This window comes from Blennius ocellaris (assembly GCF_963422515.1).
Source record: "Blennius ocellaris genome assembly, chromosome: 7".
Lineage (NCBI taxonomy): Eukaryota > Metazoa > Chordata > Actinopteri > Blenniiformes > Blenniidae > Blennius > Blennius ocellaris.
In genome coordinates, this window is record NC_137656.1 from 12,024,831 (window position 1) to 12,050,103 (window position 25,273).

Here is a 25,273-nt window from a genome sequence, read left to right on the forward strand (position 1 = left end):
TAATTGCACTTTTTCCAGATGCTTAGTGCTATCCTTTGTTGTAGATTTTAAGATTCCTACTAAGTTTATACTTAAGATGCATTGATTGTACGAGCTTATAACGTACTTATCTCCATTACAATCTCTGTTGCGTCCACTGTATCTATTGATTTCTTTTTCACAGCGGCGTTTATCTTGCTTCACACCTGCAATCTTCGGAGCTGTATCCAAATGGGAATGAATCAGCAGCTGGGACTGCACTCCCACCACGTTATCTATAGGCTGCACAGCTGCTGCAACTGTACAGTGGAGGGTGGGCACTGGACATCGAATCCTGATACGTCACTTGCAGGGGGGATTCAGAAAGCAGAAACCTGCCCTTGTTCAGAGACGTCACCACCTCCACCAGAGTCTGGAGCTGGCAGTTGCACCCCTCTCGACTGACTCACACACGCAGATCCAGGATCATCGTGCGGGACATGCCGCGCTAGGGCAGCAGGAGGACCGGGGACGGGCCGCCGCACTGCGAAGCTGGGGAGGTCTGGCTGTGCAGCGGCCGTTCAGGAATGTCCACCGTGCAGCCTTGAAGAATTAAAAATGAAGCGCAAGAGCGAGAGGAGGCGAGCCGAGTCGAAGAAAAAGCGCTGTGCGGCTCACAACAGCTCGGAGGCGGAGCCAAACTCCGATATTTACATTGAGATAACAGGTAAGGGGGCTGCGGGATGAACCCTGTCAACTTTCTGCGTAGTTGGTGTCGGAGGCGAGGAGACGCACTGAGCGGCGCGCGCACTCCTGTTTTCTTACTGCGTTTAAACAGCGCTGCGTGAAGTGAAAAACCTTTGATTTTTTTTTTCGCCCCAGCTTTTCATATAATATGGCGACACCGTCTGTCCCTTTATCGTTAATGCACTTGGGGTTTGGTCGACTTACTTTCGCAGTTTGTGCAAGAGGTAGTTCTGTTATGGAAAAGATTGCACCAGAAAATGAGTGTCTACGACAGGAGTATGTGATGCGTATTATATATATATATATATATATATATATATATATATATATATATATATATATATATATTTATTATTTTTTTTTTTTTTAAGACGCGTGTTGCATTTGAGCAGTGCCATAAAAATAAGGTGCAGCCACAGTTAAATTAACTTATTTTTCCTGTCCTTTTCTTTTCTTTTTTTCTTTATTATTTGTTCGTTGTTATTTTTATGACGTTTCCTGGTTCCAGTTTATCTTTACGTGAGCTCAAGTCAGAAAGTAGGCGGGTCTCCGGGCAGCAAATCATGATTCCGATTGGCTGCTGGATCGTCCTAGCAACCGCTTGGGCAACCATCCCAGGCCTATCGTGTGTCTTACACTGAGAACTTTAAAATAAAGAGGGCGGGGCCATGTCTGACTGACAGCTCATCCAATCAATGAGGAGCCTTCCTGCGTCTGTCGCAGCCAATGACATCCCACGGAATGACTCAAGGGCGGGGGTCATTTTTAGCAGAGTGCGCACTTGAGTTCCAAACTCTTTCTCTCTTCCCCTGCTCACTTTTTTGCCCTCTTTTAAAACAAAGTCAAGAGCAATACCGGGTTCATTACAAGTTCTCGTTCTCAACTCTTAACGTTTAAACACATTTTTTCCAACCTGAAAGCGCACCGCTCGTTCGAGTTTTGCTTGGTATGCGCAAAGTCCTCCTGAAGATCCAGCTCGTAAGTTTATCTGTTAAACAATATGTTCAAAAGCGTGTGCAAGACGACCGCGGACGATGTTTCCTCCAGATGCATTGAGTTCATCAAAGGTAAGCAACCAGAAGAGAGCTGCTGGATGCAATTGTGATTCAAATGAGTTGGGGTTTTTTTTTCCATCAGAGGGAACGTGAGCGTGACAAAAGCATGAAGTAACTGTCTCTTCTCCCCCCCCCCGCCCACTCCCTCTTTTCTCCAGATCAACTTTATTTCGCTATTCTCCAGCAGAAGGTCAAGAGCACAGCGGAAAAACACTGTTTCTGCATAGATGAAGAGCTTGCCTATGAGAAGTAAGTCGTCAGCGATTTGCACATTGAACGCATTTTGCTGTTTACTGCATCAATTCTGGGCTTTACACCCCCCCTTTGCCTTTCTGCAACAACATACTTTGAAATAGACTAACAACCTCCACCTCTGGACTTATAATTGAATAATAATTAAATCCTCTCTGTTCTTAAACCGTGTATAGGGAAAGCTTACACATAACAGAAACGTGTAAGCGCTTGCAAAACGAACATCCCCTATCTCTGGAGTCACACTGCATTTCTGTTTTGTTTTGTTTTCTTTTTTTTTTTACTGCTGAAAGAACTGAGTATGAGGTACATTGAATGAATACAAGTGCATTTCCACAGTTACAGTAGTGATTTCAGAGCTGTAATGAAGGGCACGGCTGTTTCACTGGGCTGTCGGCCTCTGGAGAGGACAACACTGACCTTCCAGTGTTCTGTGGAACAAAAAGGACCTCTTGTCTTTGCAGCTCTTTGTCCTGTTCCGATTGACCCATTCACACATCAAATGTTTCCAAATATAGTCTCTACTTTGTCTGTGTGTTTATATGGTGGCTGTCTGAGGTAGCAGATTCTATCTAATGAAACTTCCCCAGAGAGGATGGCTGGTTGCATAAATAGACTCTTTCTCTCTCCCTCCCCCATCTCAGCTTCTATGCGGACTTTGGTCCCCTCAACTTGGCCATGTTTTATCGCTTCTGTTGCAAGCTGACAAAGAAGCTCAAGGTAAAGTAAACCGCCGCTCTTAATTGCACTAGCCTGGAAGAGGGGCTGGGAAGGCAAAACCCAGGTTAATCAATACCTATTTGCAGTAGGCAGATAAAGCAAATGCATACTCTTATTATATAATTGCACATAGGTTAAAATGTTATTGTTTTATTTGAGCCCTTCATATCTCTGCTTGCCAACTTGTGACAACAGTGTTGCTGCTTTCAGAGGTATTTGTATGTAATGTGATCTTTGGAGGGCAGTGGGCACCGATCAGGGCAGCTGAAATTTGGTCACAGATGACCGAGCCTCTCCAAGGACATCATTGTAAAATCTTATTTGAATTATGCGTTGCTGGGATTCACTACCTGTGAGCATTTTTGTAATGAAGTAAGTATGTTTTCCAACACATCTGGAACGTTAGGTTGTAATCAGTCACTGTCAGCTGGTCTGCTAGTATTGCTTTTCACATTTGGATTATATTGCTGTTGGAAGAGTGGATGACTTACTTGAAATATGTGATGGCTATCTGTCAAACTATACATTTAAGGACGGAAGATGTAATTTCATGCTGTTCTTCAACTCTTTGCACAGTCCATTACACTCTCAAGGAAGAAGATCATATTTTATACCTGTGGAGACCAGAAAAAACAAGCCAATGCTGCCTACCTAATCGGCTCATATGCAGTAAGTTATCCACAAACATGTTCTTCATATCTACATTATAAACTACGTCATCTGGATTGTCTATGAGTGATCTTGCATAATACAAGAGGAAACCTGCTCATCAGACATTTTCTTTTCAAAGGTAATGCATCTAAATATGTCGCCAGAAGAGGCCTACAGTTTGCTGGTGTCGAAGAATTCAACATATATTCCTTTCAGGTAACAATACAAAGACACACAGTTTGTACTATAAAGTTTGTTGCTAATATTGCAAAAGACCAGTATGTAAGATTTACTGGCATCTAGTGGTGGGATTGCAGATTACAGCAAGCAGTTCCAATGATCTGGGATATGGATGATTGTAAAACTTGATGAAAGATGACCAAACTGCAGTTTTATTAAGGTTTGTCTCTGCTTCAGTCGAAACATGGCACGCTCTGGGAAATTGAATTGTCACAGATATAAAAGGTTTATGCTGAGGTCATGCAAATACTGCAAATCCTATTTTCAGGTAATTACACAACCATGACAAGGTCTTTAATAGTTTCAATTGATCCCTTTCAATACTATGCGCCAGTCTATTAACGATTGCAAAGCGAGACATCGTGCCGCTTTAAGTCTGCAGAGTTACTGCAATGACCTCGCAGTATATCCCGTATTTCTTTTTCATATTGGAAACCACAAGAAATGACATTGCAATTGAGACATGGGGGATTCTATGCAGGTAAAGATACGTCTATTTTCTGTTTCACAGAGATGCTTCATTTGGAACCTGCATGTACAATCTGAACATCCTGGACTGCCTTCGCGGTGTAGACAAAGTACGTAGTTTGAGTTATTGGTTTAGTTATTTTATCGTCATGCTCCTATGAAAACAATTTTCCTCTCACCTCTCCAACAGGCTTTGCAGTATGGCTGGCTGGACTTCTCTAACTTTGATGTGGAAGAATATGAGCACTATGAGCGAGCAGAAAATGGAGACCTAAATTGGATCATTCCAGGAAAGTTCCTTGCGTTCAGCGGGCCTCATCCAAAGAGCAAAATCGAGAATGGTAATTGCAGTACATTACAGTACTATGTTCAACCTTATTTCAACACCTGAACTCACGGGAATTGTCTCCCGCCTACGTCAGGGTATCCTCTGCATGCCCCCGAGGCCTACATCCCTTACTTCAGGAAGCACAACATCACAACTATTATCAGACTCAACAAGAAGATGTACGACGCCAGGCGTTTCACAGACTCTGGCTTTGAGCATCATGACCTGTTCTTTGTGGATGGGAGTACTCCCAATGACGCCATTGTGAGAAAGTTCCTCAACATCTGTGAGAATGCAGAAGGAGCCGTCGCAGTCCACTGCAAAGGTATAGCTTCTCTTGTAGCAGTTGAGGCATTGTTTAATACTATTAACACCGGAGTTAAAACGCTTGTCTCGCTTCAGCTGGTCTTGGGAGGACTGGTACACTCATCGGCTGCTATATGATGAAACATTACCGCCTGACTGCAGCAGAAGCCATCGCATGGATACGGATCTGCCGACCAGGGTCCGTGATTGGGCCCCAGCAGAACTTTGTTGAAGAGTAGGTCTTCTCCTCCCCATCTTATTTAAATAATCGTTGCACCTTCTGTTTACTGTTATATTCTGGAGGAAGCAAATAACATCTAAAGTTGCAGCATTCTGCGTCATAACCCCTCAAAATTAGAGCAACTTCTCCGAGAAATTGCAACACGAACGGTGATTGTGGTTTGGCAGCAAAAATGTGGCTTAATGAAATTCTGTACTTCAGGAAGCAGAACAGCTTGTGGGCAGAGGGAGACGTTTTCCAGGAGAAGATGCTAAACGAAAGAGAGAATGGTAAGATGGCGGTAACCAGGATCCTGTCTGGAGTGGATGAGATTTCCATCAATGGTACCAACAAGAACAGGGTGTCCAAGAAAGAAGACCTGGAGCTGGTGAGTTTCAGCCGACACTCTTAATCCTATCTGGTTGAAGCGTTGTTGCATACAACTTCATGAATTTTAAGGAGATATCATTTCATTAATTATCTCTATACTGCTCCTTGTTTTCTAGTATAACGATGAAGAGGAGAGAAACGGACTCACACAGGGAGATAAGCTACGAGCTCTCAAGAGCAAGAGGCAGGCCAGATCATCCACGGGTTCACTATCGTAAGTCTGCAGGCCACAAGCCTCGTCACACCAACATGTTGCCGTCACATAAACTCGTGATTCCTTGACTCGTCAATGCTCCTGTGCCGTAGTGTTTTTCAAATCATAAGTAAGGTACGATTTGAAAAATAGAGACTCCTGGATTTATTTTTATCATGTCAATCATTTCATTTGATTAACTATCTTTTTCTCAGTGTTGATTCATAGTAGTCAGCTGTCCCGTCTTCAACAAGGATAAGGCATGGCTACTCTGTGAAGGCAGCTCTCCTTTACCCATAACATGGCAATCTCATCTTAATGTCATAATTGATTTAGTTAAGGAACCAGGCAGTATCCTTCTAATACTGTAAACTCTTTTGGAGTAAATCACAAGCAGATCAACTGTAATCAAATCATCACATTGTCCTGTATAATTAGTGAAGAATAAGGATGTAGCATTTATAGATGGATGCATACGGAGTAAGTGACAGTGGTTTGCAGGGGTTTGAGTTTAGAGATTTGATAAACACTCAATGGCTGGATTTTCAAAGGTGCAAAAGATGTGGATGTTACAGATGTGTTCTCTCAGATCCTTTGATAAATGTAAGTTATCCTTTTTTATTGTTATTTGAAAAGAAATAAAAGCATGTAGGGGAACTTTTCAATGCCAATATAGAGCTGGCTTGTCACTTCGCACAGTAAGTGTGATGACTGTACGATCTTTGGAGTACAGCCTTGAGGGGGCCCAATCCATTACAGGTCAAACATAGCGAGACAGATCACCACACTCACCCACATTCACACTTACAAGTCATTCAGGGTCACAAGTTAACCTCAAGCATATGTTTTGACTGGACTTGAGCAGAGAGGACAGTTCACTGACAAACTATAGCTTTAACCATTATACAGCTTAGTCAACCTTGGCTAAATTAATATTAGAGTACAGTATATTGATGGCTGAAACCAGTAAACATCTGTGGCTTTACAGTATTAAATGGAAGCCATTACAGCATGTACCGAGCATGAACAGACATCAGATCTGAGGTGATATCAGGTCATGGAGCTGTAAACAAATGGTCGAACATGATACAAGCAGCAAATGTATCAGTGCTCAAACATAGAGTTGAAGAGATCTCGTGACATAAAGAGAGTAATGGATGTTTACCCTACCAGCTTGGCAGTTGTGAAATATGAAACTGATTTACCATGGGACATGCTAAACAAAGCTTTGGATCAATTAAAACCCCAAATCATTGTATTTGTAAGAGAAAGTAATGTATGGTCTGTTATTTTATTGTTACAAAGCAATAAATAAAGCTTTTCAGAACTGTTTATAGTTTTACAGCAAACTGCCATCATAGTAGCTCATGGCTCCAGCACCTGCAGTGTGTGTATAAAACCTTTTTAAAAGCTTCTGGGGAGGAAGCAGCAGCAGGGAGAATGTGGAGGTCACGAGGGGATACCTGCTCCAGGCATCACTGTCCCCTTTCCACCTTTTAGGAGAAATCAAACTAATAATCATCCACCGCACCGACACATAACATACAGTATATTACTGTAGGACTTGGATGGATGGACAATTATAAAATGTGACTGGTCAGCTCTGTAGAAGCTCTTGTCAAAGATGATGGTCTGAACCGCCAACGCTTTGCTAATTCTTGTAAATAATTTGAATTTTGTTTTTGTTCAATCAATTAATCAATCAATCAATTTGTTGTGGTTTTGTCTGTACTCCACATCATTTGTGCCTTGTTTAAAACAAGCTGTGTAAGGTTGGTAGCAGCATGGCTGAGGATGGTTGACCGGCCTTTGCCAATGTACCCATATGGCTTTGGCTTTTGTTGTCCCATGTCAGGCAGGTGGTAGTGTTCTGCTGCAGCCTCATGGGCACGGTGTGGCCGATGTGTTGCCTGCAGTTCAAAAAATAGCAGAGAGAGAGAGAGGCAGAGAAAGAGTTGGGGAGAGGAAAATCAGAGAGAGGATGTGAGGTTTTGTATGATGGAGGTAAGTGCACGTCACTTCCTTTCTAGCCGACATCCTCCAGTAGAAACGGTTGCTAATGACAGTGAATGGTCTGGCTAACAGTATGGCTGATCTGAAGTTGCTCTGTTTTTGTTTTTTTTCGTTCCTTTTTCTTTCCGTCTTTGGATGACTATGGTGTGAAGTGGATATGCAATTGGTGGATTCATTACATTTCCATGCCTTTCATTATCTGCCTCATGGAAACACTGAACTGCTCTGCTTCGATATCGAGGCCTATCCGAGATATCCACCAAGTTACAATCAAGCCCTCTAGCTGAGATGGCTCTACTTACAACGGCACCGATTGTTCAACTAATCTTGGTTTTGAACAAGATCTGGATTAGTTGAATTTATTGTTTCTGTGCTTGGCTTTCCCGACCAACTCAGCGTTCCTCAACAAGGAAACCGTTTGTCAGACTTGGACCTCACTCTCATTTACAGCAGGAACTTCTCGCTGTTTGGAAAGGAGCTCATTTGTCAGCTCAAATCTTTTAACGTGTTTTTTTTTTTTGTTGAAATTGCCTTTTGCCTTGAGTTGTATTATGAGTTTAATTAGCAGCTTTATAAGGCATTGTTGTCTCTGTAAATTCTTCCTTAACCCAATTTTAATATAAAGGATTAGGTGTGAGCTTCTGGAGAGGAAATGGGATGAAAATGGGTTGTTATTATTTTTCAGTGGGGCGTTGAAGCAGAAGGGACATTTGCTTGCTCTTAGTCTGTATGCTTTATCAATGACTGCGTTGCTACACAGGCGCCCGATTTCCAGCTGAAGTTCACCATCTGGCTACACTGTTTGTTTTACTATGTAACACCAAAGTGCATGCTGAATTCCAGGGACTGTAAGAACAAATGATTATCAACACTTTTCCTCACTTTGACTACCTTTTCAAGCATGGCAACAGGCACGACTCTCTGGGACATGCACGCATGCACACAGCTCTGTGTTCAATCTGTTTTTTGTGTCTTAACGTGATTACTGTTGGGCTGGGATCATTGTCAGTCGCCTGTTGTTTTTCCATGCGCTTCAGTGACTGGATCAGTTTGTGCACGTCATCTGAGCTTTGAAAACTCCTTCAGATTTCTGTCTCTGCCAGCTTTTTCAAATGGCTTGTCTTTGTGGTACAAAATCTGATAATAGACAAATTCTTTGAGGGATCCGACCATTTCAATGCATTTATATAATTCATTAAGGTCAATTATAACTTGGTTTTTTTTTTAAATATCTGTCCATACACACTCTTACAGGCTTCATTATTACTTTTTCTCAATGACATTATAGCGGACCCATTATGCTACTTTTTTTAATCACATAGGTTATGTTACAATAGGTGATTATGAAATGTGGCCAAACTGTCAAGTTTTAAAGATAAACGTTTACTTGAGTAACTGGTTCAGATCTGACTTGCCAAAACTAACATATGCCTATTAACCTGTTTGTATTGTCATATACTCCAGTAACAGCTGCAACTGGTATGACTATGAGGCTGGTGTCAAATTACATGCCAGCAGTTTCAGTCCTGCCATCTTGAAGGTCAGCCAACCAGAGGACTTTTCTTCGGTGGCCTTTGACCAAGACAGGAACTGAAATAGCTTGCTTCATTTAGCAGATGAACAGATGCTGCTAAACATGCCGAGGAGGGATAATTAATGATATATGTTGAAACTGCAAAACATGAAGAGCCTACTGTAATGAGAAACTGAAAAGGAGCATATGGTGGTCCTTTACACTTTATCTAAATTAGTAAAGGAAAATTAAACAATCAATGCCTTTATAGTTTCATATCTAAAGTAGCATACATTGTAAATTATATATCATTATCAAAGCACAGGGTTAAATCACATATTTGTCTTCATTATTTTAGCTCTAGCTAAACTCTCAGAATTTTAAAGTCTATGGCACACATCTTGCACATTTGACAAAGTAAAGAGCAAAGACATGCTATCTGGCACTGTTGGATGCAAGGCTCTGTGAAAGGTGTTTCATCTAATCCAGTCCCGGTGGAAAAGCAGAACATCAGAGGCTTTTATGTCCTGCCCAGACGTCTCTTGTCTCTTCTTCCTTTTTTTCCCCCCTTTTTCCGTTTGCTCTTGTTGTTGGATTTGTCCTCCTTTCAGATGGCTGGTAGCCATGCTGCTCTCCTCCCTGTGTAGCCTTGCCCTGTGGTGGATTGTGTATGGCTTCCCTTCTTCCATCCTGCATTTCTGTATAGACGGGTTAGGATTTCAATGAGCTCTGCCGCCGGTCAGGCCCCAAAAAACCTGTCCTGCCCCTCCTTGTGGAGCTCTCACTGAGAATGCTGTAAGTGAGCCCCAGTCTCTTTTCAATTCCCAATCCCAATCAGAAATCTGTTCAAAACCATCCACTTGTTACATTATGCTTTCTGCAAATACTGTTTACTTGAAGCTGTTGAGCAGAGCCGGCTTTTAAGAATCCAAAACATCAGAGGCTCCTGCCTTGTTCTTGTCATCATCTTTTGTACACAATCATTTTGCACCATTATCCTGATCATTTCCTGCATCCTGCCATGTTAAGACAGCCTTGCTTTTCTGGTTACTTTGTTGACTTAATGAGCCAACTGTTAAAATCCCACCAATCAGTCAAATAACTGAGATGAATTAAGCCTGTTACAGTTTATTAGTGCTACCCATGGTTTTCTGGGAGTTTAACTTGGCTGTACTAATCCTGCCTGGCTGCTGAGAGCAATAATAAACCATGTACAAGTTTAAAGCTGCCAAAATTTGATTTACTCATTTCCATGCACTCCTCTCCTCTTCTGCCTCCACTCTGCTCTGGCCTCCTGCGTATTGAGTGACACATCACTGCCGTATTGTTTTATGTCCACAGACAGGAGGAGAACAAGATACACACCAGGTCATCATCACAGTCCCTGAGGTAAAACCATGCAAAGTACACGCCCCGCATGCATGCCTGCACAATGACGGAAGCCACGGCTACAGTATCTTATCTTCTCTGCAGCAGGGTCATCCTGCAGGCCAGCGTTCAGGGCTGCAAGACCGGCGTCGGCCCCTTGGCTCTGTCTGACCACTCAGACAGCAGGAAGAGGACCAGAACCTCCCTGCCAGCCAATGGAGTGGGAGGGAGGTCAGTCACTGAGTTTTTAGGAGCAGAGTCACTTCACTTTTGGCGCTTAGCACTCGTTCACTCCAGTAAGACATAAACGAGGAGAGCAAAGAATGGGAAAGAGAGAAATACAGAGCAGAAAGGTCTTTTGTTGTTGTGGGGAGGGGGGCTTAAAGGCCATCATTTCTGTTCAGAGATGATGAAAAGATGCATTGTGAGCAAATGTGGTTTGATCGCCCCCTGGTGGCTCTTTGGAAAAGTCAAAAATACACAGGTTAGGATTAAGATAACCTACAAAATACTCAGCTTTGCTATTCACCTCACAAACGCACGGTACTTAAAATGTGACACCACTTAAAGGGGAAATGATCAATCTTTCAAATATTTATTGTTACAGCGGAGAAATAATCTACCAAACAAGTTCCCTTCTTTTGATGCACAGTTTAGATACAAGAGCTCCTGTGATAAATCTGATTGAAAATTAACTGGGTAGTAGCAGTGCTGAAGTCCAGGGTTTGTTGGCTCCACCTTTGGAGTCATCTTCATAGACAGTCTGTGGTTTGTGGACTGACAAATGCATATGTTGATATGGCACCATCACATACTTGACAAGCAACCAAGAGGCTATAGCCACTCATTTGTCCTTGTGGGGTTTATTAACAGCTTCCCTTCTCTCTGCCAGCTCCCTGTGCCCGACCAGGCTGGTCAGGTCCCTAGGCAACTTGCATGTTGCGGCTGGCGACAGAGACCCAATGTGTTGCAAGCCATGTGGCAGCCACAGAGACGCAGCCAGTGTCGCACCCAACACAGGCACTCTCATCAACTTAAACATGGCACAGGTCCATCTGCAGGCAAGCTCCCTCAGATCCACTCCGAGCCATATGGAGGCTCGGGCTGCATTTACACGCCAATAGAAGCAGAATGTTAACTAGTTCCACTTTTATCATGAAGAGCAGGCCTCAGCTGTGCTGCTTCGACACGAGTCGATTTTTAAAACAAGTTTCGTTACAAATTTAGGCACCTGCAATGATGAAATCTGTGGAGCAAAGTTAAATATCTTTTCTTTGGTGTTTTTGTAAATCCAGCCTCAACTCCAGAGGCTCACCACATTCCCTCTCTCTCCTCACTGATCAAGACTCTAGTCTCATATGCTTAGGCTGGGCTGCACCAACAATGAAAAAAAAATTGTCCACAAGTCATTTATAGTCAGATGTTTTACCTCCACTTATTATATTATCATTATTTAAAGAAAATTGTTTAGAAAAAATGTATGGAATTTTGTGCATTTTAGGCAACAAACTAAAAACCACCACGACTGGAAACGTTTGGCTTTTGTATTTGTTAATTTTCCAATAAAACCACCTGAATATCTTTATGATTCTTACAAATTTGACACTGGTGAAATCAAATAAACTATTGTTGATAGAATCAGCAGTTTTAACTTGTTTATCATTGGTTTCATTAATATATGGATTGTGAGATATAATTATCCAGCCTATTTGATTTGACAAAAAAGTGATCATGGTGCAACCCGGCCTACGTTCTTAACTCAGATATACTAACGTAAACACATAGCCTGTAAACCTTATCCCGTCTCCCACTAACAGAAAGCAAATGACTTAATACACACCTGTCGGGTATCCAAATGACACTCCGCCCTCCTCGGCCTCCCTGCTGTTTCTTTCAGTATCTCTTCTTGCATGCTCTCTCTGAACAGTAACGCTTCAGAGAGTGACTGGCTATAGCTTCTTCGGACTCTGCTGCTCACTGCGTGATCTGCCCCGAGCTCTGTAGCTGCAGCCACATCCTCCGCTGGTGCAAATCTGTAAATGTTTATACTTTCTTTCCTCTCCCTTTCTCTTTCCTACATGCAACAGACGTACCGTCTCCAGAGGACGTAAAGCTCGCAGCTCTTTGAAATCAATTAGATTTTCCAGGCTATGGTATCTATCTCCTTTTCACTTCTCTGCCATACATTCACTGTGATTTGTAAACATCGAATTTGACTTTTGAATTTGTAATGTCTTTTTACAGGTGTGTAACAAACGTGATTTGTCTGTATTAATGCTTTCCCCTCTTTGTTTGTTTTAGTCACTCCATACCCAAAGCTAGAGCTCCTCTACTTCGGTGAGCCTGTGGATCTGGAAACTTGGAGGGCATCGTAATATCTTTACAGCTATACTTATCCAATTAGATTTTTAATTTTGAGCAAAGCTTTGGAACAAACGTACACCAACATAATGTGACATGCATTTTATTTTTATAGATGGTTTAATCATGACTAATTTTATCCAAATGCCAACTTCTTGTCGTCAAGTGTCATGAAACGAGTTTCTATACATTGCCTGGTTATTCCTACTTATTCAAGCATGCAGTAGCAAACCACGACCGTTGACTGGTATGTGAATGTGAATCCAATAGATTACCTCCTAAATGGGCACTGTGCTGATTTTCTAGGAGGTTTCGCAGTACAGGGCATCTGTACATCGAGTAAGACAGGTGTTTGGGGTGGGGGCATATTTTGGTCTTCCAATGCAAGAAGTACTTGGATTCTCTAAATGTGTTTGAATGTCATCACAAGATACAATACTGTGCACATTTGTACCTTCATTTTTCATATCTGGCTCATCTTGTCATTTCTTTGTGAAGCTTTTACGCTCCTGGATTTCAAAGCTGTAAATATGTTCACATTTGATATACTCTGTATTTTGTAAATATTTTGTATGGTTATAGAGAAAAAAAAATCAATCTAAAAAGAAAGCAATATCTTAACCCTGTTCAGCTTATATAAATCATGTATTGAAAAAATGTGCACATAGAAACAAGAGTTTTTAAATAAAACTATTAGCATGTGCATCTGTCTATGTATTACAATTTGTGAAGAAATGCAGGTACTCAATTTTATCTGACATCACTAAGTTTATTGCACTAAGCAAGAGAAGAACTTTAATCATTGCAAGGATCACATTTATAATCACTGGATCAAATGGACAGTTTAGTGACTGAGCATTTATTGAACAGTGCATTCAGTGCAACAATAATTCAAAATCTTCTTGAACAGAATTTTTTTTTTTTTTTTTTTTGCAGCTGGTGGATCAGGTATGAGTGCAGTTATTTTCCTGCAGATAGTGCCGGGAAATCTTCCGGGTCATCTGGGTTGGGGGCCAGTTCGTCCTAACAGGACCACAAAAGACACTTATTTATATTTTAAAGCTTTCTTATCTGATCTTAAATCCAAAACATAAATCATCTTTCATTTAAAACCTGAATAATTCATGGAAATTATTTTGCTGTTATAGACACTAATAAACCAGTGGTTCTAAACAACCACTACATTAAGAAAAGCATTACACACTAAATTGCAAATAAGTGAGTTTGGGTATTTTCCAACACTGATGTGTACTGATCTATGAAAGACTGAAACATACCCTCTCCAGTACGCCTTTGGGTTTCTCAGAGCGAATGCTTTGGCCACCTTGCCCTCCTCTTCCTCGACCCCCTCGACCAGAGCGGCCAAGACTCCCAAAATTGATGTCCAAGAGGGAAGTGATGTCATTAACTGATTTGCGAAGGTAATGTCCCTCGTCCTCCAGGTCCTCCATGGGTGTCTTCACTATCTGAAGATTGAAGGTGTCAAATCAACAAGAGGCTCCAAATGTATCTGTACAGGTAAAGACTACTGGTTTTGATTAGATCTTTACCTTTCAGATGAAATTTGATTGATAATGACTTGCAAAGACTTCATTCAACACAAACTATACCCGTCATATCCATTTTTCAGGCTCCTGAACAATCTTTTAAATCGTCGCTTTACCTTACATGTATGCACGAGGATTGCACAGGCAGATCAGGCTATATTATAGCCGCTATAAGTAAAACTATTCACAACTTGGGTCACACTCCCATGGAAACTGCCAATAAAACTGCCTAATTTAATTCAACCAGGAGGAAAACAATGAAGTCCTGTCATTTTTCTGACCGCTTTGTTAGCATCTATCAGGAGGAACTGATTTTAGTGCTACAGAGTTAAATACGATTTACCTCCTATCAAGGAGCAGCAAAGCTTATGTTAGGAAGAAAATGTTAAGTTTGAAATGCTGCTAAAGATATCTGATCCACATGGAGCTCCAATAATCTCTTAAAATCAAGTTTTATTTAAGAGTCACATCTGTTGTGAAACTATTAGAATTCTACAAAGTGCATCATTGTGATTTGAGCAGTTTTTAAAAATCAGTTTTTCCATCGTTTGATTACAATAAAACCCAAGTTGAGTCATACAATGTGGCTCTTAAATCCCCAGATGCTAAGCTAGTTTGCTACGACCAAAACGCTTGAGTCAGTCATACCACCTCTGCAATGTCTCAGCCATATTTAGTAAAAGAGGTGACCAAATAGCCCCTCTACTTGGTGGGCCAACGTTTCATTCTCACCTCCGGGTTTTTTGACTGGTGGATAACCTTCGCTTTGGAGGGAATCTTGTCCTCTGCTTTGCGGATATTAAACTCAGATTTGGGACGTTTCATCTCCTGCATGGCCTTCCACTCATCCAGGGACATCTCCATGGCAACATGGACCATGATCTCTCCATTTTCCTCGTCTGCATTGCTGGGAGTTGGAGAAAATGAACCGTTACTCGAAGTTTAATTTGCATTACAACATGGTTAATTGTACATGTCGTGCGACATTGTAAAATAAACTGAATTTCTTGAGTAAAAGCTTAAATGCTCAAAGCTCAAATGCAAAGAGAAAAGTAACTTCACCTTCAATTTTTGCTGCCAAGTTACTTTACCAATACATGCACTGTGCAAAGAGTTTTACTTTAAATTTCCAATGGACAGTTCAGCCATTACAGGATCTGCTGGTTAATTAAAAAACATTTTTTAATTTCTACAGTTCATGCTAATTAACCATTTGTGTGCAACTCACCAATTTGGCTTCTCCTGCTCAGCAGATATTTGAGGCTCTTCACTTTTGAGTGATGCATCAGAAGTCACCTCCATTACCTCACTTCAAAAAGAGAAAAAAACAAAACAAACAAACATGGTTAAACTCTCCCAGAACAGATGATTTTTCATGGCGGTGAAGGCCGACTTACCTTGCAGCATCTTGAACGGAGCCCCAGTTCCATGGTCCCCTGCCTCCTCGTTTTTCCTCAGGTGATATTCCACTGAAATAACAGTTGACAGTAAAAAAAAAATTATAATTTTTTTTTTTTTAAACCCTTTTTAACTGATCCAGGATCAAAAAGACTTACGTTCCATTGTGTCGATCAAATTCCCTCTTGCCTCTCTGATTGAAGTTGTCCAGATTCCTCGAGTTCCCTCCAAATCTTGCCCCCCTCCTGCCTCTAAAACCTCCCCGGCCCTCCTGGTAAGAGTCTGGATTGTAGGAAGGCCTGAAAACCATGGGACATCTAAACTCAAATCATCAGCCGATAGGAAGTGTTGTTACAGTCTCCGGTACATAATGTCATTCACAGTCACCAACACTACGTTAAACTCCTATGCAGATTGACAAACCAAAAACTCCAGCTGAAGTCACATCCTATACAGGGCTCCATACTTATCAATGGAGTACTCCAGTGGGGGCTCCTCTTTCTTGGCCCTCCTTTGCCCAGCTGCAGCCCTCTTCATGCCCCTCTGGTCCTGCTCTTTGCCAACTCCATCCTGACTCCCCACTGTGGAACAGGCCTGTCCCGGCTTCAGCACTGAAAGGCAAGCTTGTTTTCAAACACCTCTCCCATTTTAGCAAGTCATTAATCTTCCAAATAAATAGATTTAAAAACAACTGCATTTGTTTGCAATATGTTAACAAAAAAATAAATAAAACGAGAGATCTGCGCACACACACACCACATACATAATATGGAGTGATGAGAAACTGTCAAATAGTTGGATTACAGTCTTAGTATTAAAAAAAAATAAAAAAATCCCTGAACCCACAAATACTTGGAAAGGCTCTCTGGCATGATGCCCATGTGACTCTGCATCCCCCAGCAGTTGACAAAGCGTCAGCAAATGAGCCACTCTGGACGAAACATTCTAGAAACAGCAGCCGAGTGCCAGAATGGTCCAGATGCGCACTGACCCGGAACAGGGTCCTGGCCGTCGAAACCTCTCGGGACACGTCGGTCCTTCTGGGATTCCTTCTGACCACTTTTTTTCTTGTTCTTCTTCTCCTCATCGTCCTTCTTCTTCCTCTGTTTCTCCTTTTCCGTTTCCACCTGCTTGATCAAGTCGAAAGGATCCGCGTCGTCGTCGAGAAGATCCCCGAACCTGTTCGCCACAACGCACCCGAAGGTGTCAGGCTGCATGATTTTTTTTTTTTTTTTTTTTTTTTTTGAAGAGCCTGAAAGCGTAAAAGCAGGTGTTAAAAGACAAGCAGATGGACACGACATCGCCCCCCCCCCCAAAAAAAATACAAGAACCAGAAAAAGATGAGAAAGCACCGTTTTCCAGGACAGCTACTGTAAAAAAAAAAAGAAAAAAAAGCTGGGGACGACACTTTGTTCCTCCTGTGGATATCCAGCAAACATTCGCAGCAGTTTGCGGGGACTTTTAAATGTTTGCAGGTGTGCAGATGGTTGACACCACGCCCACGCGCGTCCCCTGCGCTCCAGTCGCGAGTCTGCGTGCGCCCCGCGAGGCTGCGCACTGGAGCCACGTCCATCGTTCAACGTTAGGCTACAAATCTACTCCACTATGGGATCTGAATCTGCATGGCTTTTAGGGCTTACACTAATCTTTTTTTTTTTTTTTTTAACACTGAGCATGGACTGTCTCTCTTTCTTAATCATGTCTGCCTTGAAGTCTGCTTCAGTCATAAGATAATTTTCCTCAAAATGATCATTTAGTTGACACAACTAATATCGAAATAATGTATATGAAGTACAAAGCTCTGATATGTTGTAACAATAAATTCTTGAATCAGACAGAGACTCTACCTCAACTGACAAATCTGTGCCACCTCAGCAGGATGAGTCAGGATAAACAGGCTTTATATGAAGCAATTTGGCTTTATCTGCTGGTCAGAGTAGGAACTACAGTCCAAGTATGCGGAGTTACCTGCTGTAAAACTAAATAAAAAAGTTAAGTTAAGACTTTTAAATTGTATCTTACTGTTTTAAAGAATTCTTGGTTCTGAAATAAAAAAAAAAACAACCTAATTATGCCCTTGAGACCATTTCAAGTCGGCTGTAAGTGTACCAAATCAAATATCAGGCCTTTATGTGTGGAGTTTGTTCTATCCATAGTATATAGTTTGTTTTAAAGGGCCTCAACAATGACACAGTGTCCCAATGTCACTCAAATTCAGAAATGTTGTTTATTTGAATCTGGGTCACATGTGTTTCAAATCAGTGTCGCTTTAGCATACTATGTGAAAACTATACTCTGTGTTTTCATGACATGGGACAATCATATCTCAGAGTGTGTGGGATATAGTATGTAATCTAAATATCAGAGTCAAAAACAGTTGTAATATTGTCAGACAGAAGAATCCTTTGACAAATCATAAGCGTCACAAATCACAACGTTTTGGCAGCACCCTTCTTTTTAGTTGGATTTGCATCTACTAATAGTTAAATATATCTATTGATTTGGAATGTGCCTTGGGCTTCAAAGTATTGCATACTCTTAATCAATTAAGATTCTTAATTACTTGCTGTAATGTATTTCATTTATTTCTTTGTGAAGCTTAATTTGTATTTCTTTTACCTTGTGTATGAAGGGTACCAAATAAATTTACCTTGCCTTGGCTCAGAACTCAAAGAGATAACTTCAAGTTGCATTTACTACAAAACAAAATGCAGAATAACTGTCAATTTCAATTTCTGTTTCTCTCACACAGTGCGTCCTTTGTGCAAGTATTTCCGCCCACGAGTCGTTACGCAACTTTGGCGCCTCGGAGCCACCATTTCCTTGCCCTTTAAAATTGCCCCCCCCCCCCCCCCCCCCCCCCCCCCAAAAAAAAAAAACATGTAATAACATAAACAGACACACCAGCGCGGGAAACAGCCATCTGCTCCTGAACGATGTCGATTTAGCCGCCTTCCACTCTGATTGGCTGAGTGAAGCTTTGACCTGCTCCCCATTGGTCAACATTGATGTCATTCAGTCGAGGCGCGCGCGGGCTGTTTAAATCTGATTGGACGAAATATTTCCGACGAGTTGCAGTGCACGGAGTAGTGATGAGAAACCCGACTCCTCGAACGGACTCACGGGTTTTTGAGTCGTTCATCCAAGTGAATCGGTCATTTGAGTCATTTGAGTCATTTGATTCAGTTGCGCATGCGCACTATTTCCACCCGCTCCAGGACCTGGAGGCTCAGCTGAACTGCGACATGAACCAGGGGGAGAATCATGTATTCATAGTAAAATGATGAAACACTTCTGAGGAAAATAAACAATAAGTACACACTAGTTTTTAGTGATCCTGGTCTCCTTATTCTAGATTATGTGTTTTGTTTTTGAGGTTTAGTTGAATCAGAAAATAAATTAGATAAATGATTAAACTGAATAAATACCTGGCATCCAGAATGGCAGATATACAGTATATATTAATGTATACATATGTTTTTATAGTTTTTTTTCTTCCAACATTCTGATTTTCTTTTTTTACTAGTATCTAATAAATAATCTAATAATAAACAATGTGACGTTCATAGGGCAGAACTAATTATAGGGGACAATATTAAATGTAACACAATACACGCTACAGTGGTATTTTAACATTGTTTATTGTGTATTTATCCATGTATTATTCATGTATTTATCTCTACAAGCTTTGTGAAACAAACAATGTATTATTTTTTTCTCCGCCGTCACTCGGAGATTTTCAGGTGAGGGAGGGGGGGAGGACTCACCGCTCACCGCTCATGAGGTGAACGACACAGCGGAAGTGCTACTGACCGATTCAGTGAACGACTCTTTCGAGTTTCGAGGGGAGTCGGTCATGTGAGCTGAACGATTGAAGCGAGGGGAGTCGGTCATGTGAGCTGAACGATTGAAGGGATGTGAGTCGGTCATTCGTGCTGAACGACACCGACAAGCTGACTCGAGTGTGCTGAAAGCCTCATGTGAATGTCAGGAGCCGGAAGCTGCTGTGTTTAGCAGCTGGCGTTACAGCTACAAGCTGCTTTTAGCAGAAAAAAGACAGAAAGATAAAAAATTCTTAAAATGCAAATGTTGATTTTTTTTTTCTGTCACAACCTCAAAGGTAAATGTGAAACATCACAATTGAAACGTCAAAAACAATAATTTGGAATAGAAAGTAAACAGAAACTGGAACTTACACTTAAATGAATAAATACGAATAAAATAACTATGTGCAAAATGTAAATGAAGGCGTTTCACACATTATGAATTAGTGCAAATCTCGTAAACAATCTTCCAAAGTAAATGGAACAGATCCGTTCTGAAGGCACTGATGTTGCCACGATGCACAGTTTGGTTTTCATAACCTCCACTGTGTTTTTGAACACTGGGGCACCAGATCTCCACCACACAAGAAGGTCGGCCGTTCGGGGAAGGAGTTGCTCAGATAGGAAACCTTTCACTTCCAGCATTTTGATTTTCTTCTCACAACTCTCAAAAATAGTTTTACTTCTATTAATAAATAACGTGATTTATAAAGGGTGAAACTAATTATAGGGGACAGCATTGAAGGCAACAAAGTCGTATTTTTAACATAATTTATTGTGTATTTATTTCTTCAAGCTTTGTGAAACAAACAATGTATTTTTTTTTCTTCTCCGCTGTCACTCAGAAACTTTCTGAGCGGAGCGCCGCTGCAGATTTTCAGGTGAGGGAGGGGGGGAGGGCTCACCGCTCACCGCTCATGAGGTGAACGATACAGCGGAAGTGCTACTGACCGATTCAGTGAACGACTCTTTCGAGTTTCGAGGGGAGTCGGTCATGTGCGCTGAACGATTGAAGGGAGGTGAGTCGTTCATGTGAGCTGAACGATTGGAGCGAGCTGACTCGGGCATGTGAGCTGAACGATTGAGGGAAGGTGAGTCGGTCATTCGCGCTGAACTACACCGACAAGCTGACTCGAGTGTGCTGAAACTGCCGCACGTGAATGTCAGGAGCCGGAAGCTGCTGTGCTTAGCGGCCCAGCTACAAGGAGGCTGTAGCAAAAATGACTCAGTGAACGAGTTAATGAACGTGAAAACTCGTGAGTCACCGTTCAGTAAAGTGACTCGCGGGTTTTGAACGATTCGTTCAAATTTGATCATCACTAGCACGGAGCGCTCTCCCCGCTTTTCATTGGGACACACAACTTCCTTGTCGCTCTCCGTGGATACTGCTATTTGTTGACAGTGACACGTGAGCTCAGATTCTCGTGTCTGATTGGTCCTTTCACTGCTCAGGCGCGATTTTGCAACGCGGGAGAAGAGTGCAGTTAGCGCACAGTCAGGTCAGTTCAGAGGAGCCGCCGGCCTGGAGGAAACTTCAGTCATCCTCACAACTGACTGAAATTAACGGAACGCAAACCGGATCGGTTTTATTTATTTTTTTCCCTTTCACCTTTGGAAATGAAGGACATATTCACTCCCGACTGAAAAAAGGCGCGCCACCTGCAAGAGTTACTTTTTAACCAAGCGTGTTTCGGATCCACTTTGTAGCGACAATCACCGGGCGCCGGTAAGATGGCCGAGAACAAGCATCCGCACGTTATTTTCTGCAACGATTCGCCGAAAAGAGTTTTGGTGTCCGTGATCAAGACCACCACCCCGATCAAACCGAGGAAAGCGGAGGCGCTGACCCCTACCAGCCCCGGCTTCAGCGACTTCATGGTCTACCCGTGGAAGTGGGGGGAGAACGCCCACAATGTGACCCTGAGCCCGGGGTCGGTGAACGGCGCTGCGTCCCCCACCGGGACGCAAACCGCCGGGGAGGCGGACACTGCCGCGTCACCCGACCAGATCAAGGTAAACAAAGTTTAATTCATCTCGTTGCGTTACTTCTGACTTAACATAATCATGGAGGATTATCCTACCGGGTAAACGGCAATGTGATACTTTTAAACAATAGGTAAAGTGTATTACCAGGCCACAGATTAAAATATGAGCTTTCAAACTGTTCAGATCTGAGTCATCATTTGAGATCAAGATAGCCCAGAGATTGATCATTTCTTTCTTTATTTTTTTTACCAAAGAAAAACTGCTCTGGCCTAAACCTCAATATGGCCGAAGAGGAGTCATTTAAAAAAACGCCCGCGCATTAGGGTGTGACACGCTGGATTTTAAACCCCAGTCACTTCCTAATCCTGCAGCAGCTGCTCATACATGACGTCGCCGCGCGCCAAAAATCTAACCGGATGTGAATGGATTACAATAAAAAAAAGTGCTTCCTGCTACAATCTCGCACGTGAGCTGAAAGCAGCACCCCAGAATAGTTCCATTGTATCAACTTCCATTGATATATTGTATAATGCTACCGAGTCAACATAATCAAATGGGAAGCATCCATATGATTAATGTAGTAACTTATGAGAACATTGTGTTCTCTTTGTTTGACCTAGAACCCTATCATATTTATCAATAACTGATGGAGAAGTAATACATTTGTAATTCCTCCCACGCCTTTTCACATTTTCATATGTTTTATGTACAACGATGTTGGTTCTTCATTTTTATATTGGAAATAAGAGTTCATTCTTTTTTTTCTTTTTTTTTTCAATAACAAAACACTTGCATACCTTAAAATATATTTTTAATCTGTGTTTTTAGGATGGGATCCGCAGAGGTCGACCGAGGGCAGACACCGTCCGGGAGCTGATCAGCGAAGGAGAGACGTCATCCAGCCGTATCCGCTGTAACATCTGCAACAGAGTGTTTCCCAGAGAGAAGTCGCTCCAAGCTCACAAGAGAACACACACAGGTATAAAAAAAAAAATGAAGAAGACATTTATCCTTGTGCAGACCTGTAAAGGTTTGCTTAGTAATATATTGTAAGCAGCTGAATAGTGACTAAGCCGTGTCATTAATTCAATTCCAGGAGAGCGGCCTTATCATTGTGACTACCCGAATTGTGGGAAGGCGTTTGTCCAGAGCGGTCAGCTGAAGACCCACCAGAGGTTACACACTGGGGAGAAACCCTTCGTCTGCTCAGAGAAAGGTTTGTGATGAATTTAAGGTATAATAGTTTCAGATATATATGTGGTGTATTTGAATGCACTGATTAGTAATATTACCTTTAATGAATCAAAATATTGGTTATTTTCTCACTTGTCCTTTTATAGTATAGGATTCATGTGATGTGCATGGATGCAATATTTAAATGTCTGCAAACATTTGCTTTCTTCTGCAGGCTGCGGGAACCGGTTCACACACGCAAACCGCCACTGCCCAAAGCATCCTTTCTCCCGCCTGAAGAGGGAGGAACCAAAAGAAGGCCTGGACAAGGCTCAGTCTGTGGACAACAAGGCTGTAGCTGAGTGGCTGGCGAAGTACGTGACATGCAAGATGCCTCGCACTCGGCAGTTTGTGGAATCGTCTGCCTCTGGTTATTAACCAATAACCTCTGCCCCTGCAGGTACTGGCGAACCCGGGAGCAACGTGCCCCGACAACGACCAAGGTGAAGTCCCAGGGCAAGGTGAGAGCGGAGGACCAGGAGCAGCAGGATCCCATGGACTTCCAGTCTGACGAAGAGGAGGAGGAGGCGTCGGCGGAGGAAGAGAAAGGCGTCCCGGGAGGAGCGGCCAAGCGTCGCCTGCAGGAGCAGCGGGAGCGTCTCCACGGTGCCCTGGCGCTCATCGAGCTGGCCAACAACCTGTCTCCCTGAACTCCCTCGTCCTGGACTCTCACCCCCTCCCCTCCTAATCCCCCAACCGCCTTCCTGAAACACGTGCTGTCACTAAACCACGTCCATAAATGCAGATCTACGGCTAGTTTAGTTAATCAAGTTTTTGCGAAACCTGACTTCAAGAAGGAGCTGGATTGGCCTGAGATCAGTGTTATGCACAGAATCATCTGTTTCCCCTTCACAGCATCAGGAAGGCACAAGCTAAAGCACCTTATTGAGCTTCCATTTTATCCTTTTAGGCTGCTATAATGGTAGATTTGACAATATGAAGAATGTCTTTCTCTCTTCTGTCTTCTGAAGGCAAAGAAAGAAAACCTATTATGTTTTTAATTTGTTTTGTTTGCACTTTGGTAACGAGTTGTTATTTTTTAATTTTTTTTTTCTTCTCCTAAGTATATTGTGTGTATAAGGGTGTTGGACTGATGTATATATGGATTAAGCGCAGATGGACAGAATGATACAGGGTGTGGTCATGCATAGGAAATGATGAGTTGCATTTAACTGTCAGGTGGCCGCTCGTGTTTCTAGATTTCATCTCCGGCATTATATAAGCACAATTTCACTGCTACTGATAGCAGCAGAAATGGACTGAAGGGTTCAGATGGTTTTTCTCGTATTTGCATCAGCGGTACACCGCATAGTTAAACAAAATGTGGTGAGCAAAGGTGGACAAGAAGAGACAAGCGTCATGGAAGCTGGATAAATCTGAATTTTATGATGGGTCATTTTAAAAAAAAAAAATTTGAATGAGGTGATCATTGCAAGCCTAATTCACATGTCTGATCAGGAACAACATATCCAAGCTTTGACTGTTTACAAAATGTAGGCGTAACTACGTTTGCCTAACCGTGCCACACGAGCGTGGCACCACAGGCTTTAGTTTTTCTATACACTGACTTAATTCTCATGCCTTGTTTCCCGTTTAATGGCAATTTTCCCTCATTACAGGTGTAACCCTACACCAAATACTTTTCTTTTCTTTTTTTTTAACCAGAGGGATATTGTCTGATCGATGTCGGTCATCTTTTATATTAAAAGGTGGCAGGCCAGTTCCTGCTAAGTTTATACAAGTGTGGCTATTCTGTCATCTCAATTCAAAATGTAAGTTTGGGGATAATTTCCCCCAACATTCTTTTGCCCTTTTTTATGTTTGATTTATACATTCAAGCCCTTTAAAACATGGCACATTGAAACAAAACAAATTCCAGTTTGTACGACGTCCATTCAAATTGGCATAAATTCAAAGCACTTAAACTCATTAATAAGGCTTGGATTTAAGCTTGCAATGTGCTGAAGATGGCTCCTGTTTTGCAGAAACGTATTTTGTAGTGCTGGGTGATTTTTGTATATATTTTTTTTGTTTGTTTTTAGGCAACACTACATCCTCCAACACTGTTCGAAGCCTCTTTCCAACATAGTTGCGGTTTAACCTGCACCAGAATCCGATCACTTTAGCCGTGGCGTTTCAATCGGATAGAGAAATTGTGTAGTTACCTTGAACTGGAAATCAATTATTGATAATCAAAAGGAAAAAAAAAAACATAACCAAATGATTTATTCCCAGTTAGATTTTTTTTTTTTTTTTTAACCCTGTCTATTTTGTGGTTTGAGAAAATTTATGCCATTTTTAATATATACAAGTAGTGTTTGTTAGAAAATTGTGCACAATTTACAGAGAGCTTTTAAGTTTTTTTTAGTTTCAGTTTCTCACATCCCCTCTGCTAACATCCTTCAACAACCTTCATGTTTTGAGTGTGTAGAGTGTTCCTGCTTGCTTGGTAGACATTTTATTACACATTTTACACAGATTTCTTTGACCGGCTGTCCACTG

At 41.9% G+C, this 25,273-nt stretch overlaps 3 protein-coding genes across 10 annotated transcripts; 2 read left to right on the plus strand and 1 right to left on the minus strand.

The window, feature by feature from the left end:
- The first annotated feature begins 427 nt into the window (after positions 1–427).
- On the plus strand, positions 428–13,480 carry cdc14b (cell division cycle 14B). Of its 8 annotated transcripts, none has more exons than XM_080499283.1 (16): positions 428–685; positions 1,919–2,009; positions 2,657–2,732; positions 3,309–3,401; positions 3,523–3,599; positions 4,135–4,201; positions 4,282–4,432; positions 4,514–4,744; positions 4,822–4,960; positions 5,168–5,333; positions 5,452–5,549; positions 10,396–10,443; positions 10,528–10,653; positions 11,315–11,483; positions 12,510–12,575; positions 12,724–13,480. In XM_080499283.1, the coding sequence occupies exons 1-15, from the start codon at positions 577–579 to the stop codon at positions 12,531–12,533; spliced, it is 1,665 nt and encodes a 554-aa protein (XP_080355409.1). In that variant the 5' UTR covers positions 428–576; the 3' UTR covers positions 12,534–12,575; positions 12,724–13,480. The 8 variants fall into 8 exon arrangements, 6 of the variants coding, with proteins under 6 accessions (XP_080355409.1, XP_080355411.1, XP_080355410.1 ...); XM_080499285.1 differs by having other exon boundaries at positions 10,531–10,653; XM_080499286.1 differs by lacking the exon at positions 428–685 and adding an exon at positions 1,289–1,772.
- Positions 13,481–13,743: 263 nt separating this feature from the next.
- LOC308132238 (intracellular hyaluronan-binding protein 4-like) lies at positions 13,744–17,152 on the minus strand (the record flags this gene model as incomplete). Its single annotated transcript, XM_080499237.1, has 9 exons — positions 17,081–17,152; positions 16,720–16,980; positions 16,195–16,339; positions 15,887–16,027; positions 15,728–15,799; positions 15,559–15,639; positions 15,063–15,237; positions 14,061–14,249; positions 13,744–13,806 (listed from the first exon to the last, which is right to left on the minus strand). The coding sequence occupies exons 2-9, from the start codon at positions 16,943–16,945 to the stop codon at positions 13,744–13,746; spliced, it is 1,092 nt and encodes a 363-aa protein (XP_080355363.1). The 5' UTR covers positions 16,946–16,980; positions 17,081–17,152.
- A 4,131-nt stretch (positions 17,153–21,283) lies between these two features.
- On the plus strand, positions 21,284–23,421 carry znf367 (zinc finger protein 367; the record flags this gene model as incomplete). Its single annotated transcript, XM_080499635.1, has 5 exons — positions 21,284–21,565; positions 22,367–22,517; positions 22,635–22,754; positions 22,947–23,085; positions 23,172–23,421. The coding sequence occupies 5 exons, from the start codon at positions 21,284–21,286 to the stop codon at positions 23,419–23,421; spliced, it is 942 nt and encodes a 313-aa protein (XP_080355761.1).
- Positions 23,422–25,273: the final 1,852 nt, after the last annotated feature.